The sequence below is a fragment of the Xyrauchen texanus genome, chromosome 3 (assembly GCF_025860055.1).
Source record: "Xyrauchen texanus isolate HMW12.3.18 chromosome 3, RBS_HiC_50CHRs, whole genome shotgun sequence".
Lineage (NCBI taxonomy): Eukaryota > Metazoa > Chordata > Actinopteri > Cypriniformes > Catostomidae > Xyrauchen > Xyrauchen texanus.
The window spans coordinates 58,458,749-58,461,248 of record NC_068278.1 but is presented as its reverse complement, the minus strand read 5'-3'; the positions used below and the strand labels follow the sequence as shown (position 1 = coordinate 58,461,248).

Genomic DNA, 2,500 nt, shown 5'->3' with positions numbered 1-2,500 from the left:
TGTGTGTGTGTGTATGTGTGTGTGTGAGTATGTGTGAGTCTTTTGTGTGTGTGTTTGTGTGAGTCTTTCTGTGTGTGTGTGTGTGTGTATGTGTGTGTGTGTGCGAGTGAGTGTGTGTGAGTCTTTCTGTGTGTGTGTGTTTGTGTGTGTGTGTGTGAGTGTGTGTGTATGTATGTGTGTGTGAGTCTTTCTGTGTGTGTGTGTGTGTGTGTGTGTGTGTGTGTGTGTGTGGAGTGTGGGAGTCTTGATGTGTGTGTGTGTGTGTGTGTGTGTGTGTGTGTGTGTGTGTGTGTGTGTGTGTGTGATTTCGATATAAGAGAAGAGGAGATTGAGCCCTATTTGTTTGATCTGGAGCACCCCGAGCAGGAACTCCGGGAGATGGAGGACAGCTGCAGCAGCGGCACAAACAAACGAATCTGGTAGACGGAGAGTACGGGACACGTGCTGGTGCTCACGCAGGAAATGTGAGGTAATGCCAACAGAGGCTGAGAGTGTTTGCTGCCATGAATGGACGATTGGAATGATTGGATAGACTCACGAATGCACCATTTTAAGACTAAAACAACTCACTTTTATTCGCCGTTTTCCTTTGTTGTAAACAACGCGCGCTTCCGCGTTCGTCTTACGCTTACGCTTACACTACGCCTACGTCATACGCCAGAACTCAACTCTCTAGTGAACGCGCGGCCGGACATTATCGGAAGCCAGTGAATATAGTCTAATGGTCTGCACTTATATAGCGCCTTTTTTAAACCTAGCAGTATTCAAAGCACGTATCATTCAACCATTCACACACCAATGATGGTGCCATGTGGTGCCATGCAAGGCGCTAGCCTGCCATTGGGAGGACACTTCGGCACGTGGAGTCATGTGGGCCAGGAATCAAACCACCAACCCGTCGATTAGTGGCCATCCCGACCCGATTAGTGGTCTACCACCTGAGCCACAGCCGCCCCAATTATATTTTATAAAGTTATAAATATGGATATTTTTCGCTTCACTTCAGAAGGACTTTATTAACCCCCCGGAGCCGTATGGATTACTTTTATGATGGATGGATGAGCTTTTTTGGGCTTCAAAATCTAAGGTACCATTCACTCCCATTATAAAGCTTGGAAGAGCCAGGACATTTTTTAAGATAACTCCGATTGTGTTTGGCGGAAAGAAGAAAGTCATATACAGCTAGGATGGCTTGAGGGTGAGTAAATGATGGGATAACATTCATTTTTGGGTGAACTAACCCTTTAATAGATATCATACAGATGTCTCAGAAGTCAAAGTCTGCTGGTTTTAAAGCGTTTTGGTTGCTGAGATCTTTTAAAGTTTAAATCACATTTTATCGCTGTTCTTACCTCTTCTGAGTCCTGTTTTTTGCGTGTGGATCACGTTGAGAGTCGCTGCTGTGCGCTGGCGAGTCAGACGTCTTCTCTCGGACCCTCGGCCGCCCGCTGCGTCTCCCCGACGATTCCAAAAGCGATTTGCCGTCTCTGCAACCGTCATCTCCCGTCTGGGCCACGATTCCTCCAGGGTTCTTGGGGTGCTTGGCACCTCTTGGAGGAGGTGACGTGTACGTCTGCGCACTCGAGGGGGACGCCGCCAGAGGTCGAGGTTTCTGGAGAGGAGTTATAACCAACAAACCAAACAAAGAAATAAACGTGAAAAAAAAACAAAAACATTGAAATTAGAATGTTTCTCCTCCCGCGTAAAGAGCGTTATCGTGTACTTGCCAAAAAAATCTCTAAAAGAAAGTTCTAGGAATTTTCTCTGGCTTATAGACAGTCCTCTATTGTGCAGCGCATGCAATACTCGGCATGCAAAAACATAATGATTTGAAAAGAATAATCCCGAAAGAAAAACTGAAACCAAAAGAAAGGGAGAGAGGGAAAATATGTGGAACAGTAAAACAAAACAGAAGGTTTAGAGAGAGAGAGAGAGAAAGATAGAGAGAGATAGAGAGAGAATTGGAGTATAAAGAAGAGAAAGAGGACTTTTTCAATTTCAGAAAGAACTACAAACCAAAAAAGGTGAAAAAAGAGAACTAGAAAAATAATCAGACAACTTGACGGAACATCACAGAAATGGAACGAACGAAAGAAAGAGTCACAAGAATAGATTCAAATCGAATTAGAAAACAATTGATCTTTACTCAATAGAACTTGCTTGTGGATTTGTCCTGCTGAGATGTGAACAGCGACCCATTTCCTGTTTTAATAGCTTTTAAAATGGTTATTCTGTTTTGTTCAACTCCCTTTTGGTTAACATCCACTTACCAATAAAGTGGCATTCCCTCCTTTAGTAGGTAAGGTATGAAGAGAAGGGAAAAGTGGGGCAACATAAGTGCATCATTAGATTCACACAATGCAAGAGAAAAAGACACAACACCCTTCCCTGGATAGTGAGCATGAAACAATGCATGAAAATCAAACCCAAAAGGACACAAACAATTAAAACATATTCAAAGGAATATCACAGTGCGTGGGCTGGGACACGTACAGCTTTC

At 43.8% G+C, this 2,500-nt stretch overlaps 1 protein-coding gene across 1 annotated transcript in view; it reads right to left on the bottom strand.

The window, feature by feature from the left end:
• srrm3 (serine/arginine repetitive matrix 3) overlaps window positions 1–2,500 on the bottom strand; it is a 115,281-nt gene that overhangs the window by 5,824 nt on the left and 106,957 nt on the right. Inside the window, exon 11 of the mRNA XM_052110173.1 lies at window positions 1,353–1,612. Coding sequence (XP_051966133.1) covers window positions 1,353–1,612 — 260 coding nt within the window. The remainder of the gene's footprint in view (window positions 1–1,352; window positions 1,613–2,500) is intronic.